The sequence below is a fragment of the Phytophthora parasitica genome (genome assembly GCF_000247585.1).
Source record: "Phytophthora parasitica INRA-310 unplaced genomic scaffold supercont2.272, whole genome shotgun sequence".
NCBI classification, from domain to species: domain Eukaryota; phylum Oomycota; class Peronosporomycetes; order Peronosporales; family Peronosporaceae; genus Phytophthora; species Phytophthora nicotianae.
In genome coordinates this window covers 3,914-4,555 of record NW_008649258.1, presented here as the reverse complement: position 1 = coordinate 4,555, position 642 = coordinate 3,914, and the positions used below count along the sequence as shown (strand labels likewise).

At 60.6% G+C, this 642-nt stretch overlaps 1 protein-coding gene across 1 annotated transcript in view; it reads right to left on the bottom strand.

The window, feature by feature from the left end:
- PPTG_24844 (hypothetical protein) overlaps positions 1–569 on the bottom strand; it is a gene marked incomplete at both ends in the record, with an annotated part of 1,147 nt that extends 578 nt beyond the window's left edge. Inside the window, one exon of the mRNA XM_008918708.1 lies at positions 3–569. Within this exon, the coding sequence (XP_008916956.1) occupies positions 3–569 (567 nt within the window). The remainder of the gene's footprint in view (positions 1–2) is intronic.
- Positions 570–642: the final 73 nt, after the last annotated feature.

Here is a 642-nt window from a genome sequence, read left to right as displayed (position 1 = left end):
CTCTCCAGAAACATAAAGCCGAGTGGCCACTTGTCCAGAACCCACTCGTCTCGTGCGGAGTGCACATTCGTGTCCCCAACTAACTCGAAACCAGGAGAGGAGGTGGTGGACTCGCCCGGGGACAGAGGCGCAGTTCTCGCCAGCACCACCAGCGCGTCGGTGTCGTATCCATCCGATTCATAGCATTCCACGAACCAGTAGGGGACCTTCTTTGGGTCGATGCCCAACTGGCGCAGCTCGTGGGCGTGAGTTCCCTTCGGAGTCCACGGAGTTTCCACAGTCGAAGCTTGCGAGCTACTGGTGGCCTGGGGAGTGTGCGTTCCCACAACGGGCTCAAACCCAGCCACCCGGTCGCCCAAGACGGCGGGTACAGGTGAAAACGCAGTGGACGGTTCTGTGGTGGTCGTTTGGCTCGACCCCGTACTCGCCGGCCTAGGCTTCAGCACACGAGGGCGAGGTGTCGTCGCAGGCGAAGGTTCGGTGATTGTCGACTGACTAGACAGTAGGTGATCTTCTTCGAACTCGTTTCGTGGATCGAGGCGAAAATCAGACAGCATCGCTACCTCCATAGTAGCAGCCTCAATCACGAGGGGGTGCGCGAACGACCGCCCCGATCGGAGCCACGGAAACGGAGGGGGGGGG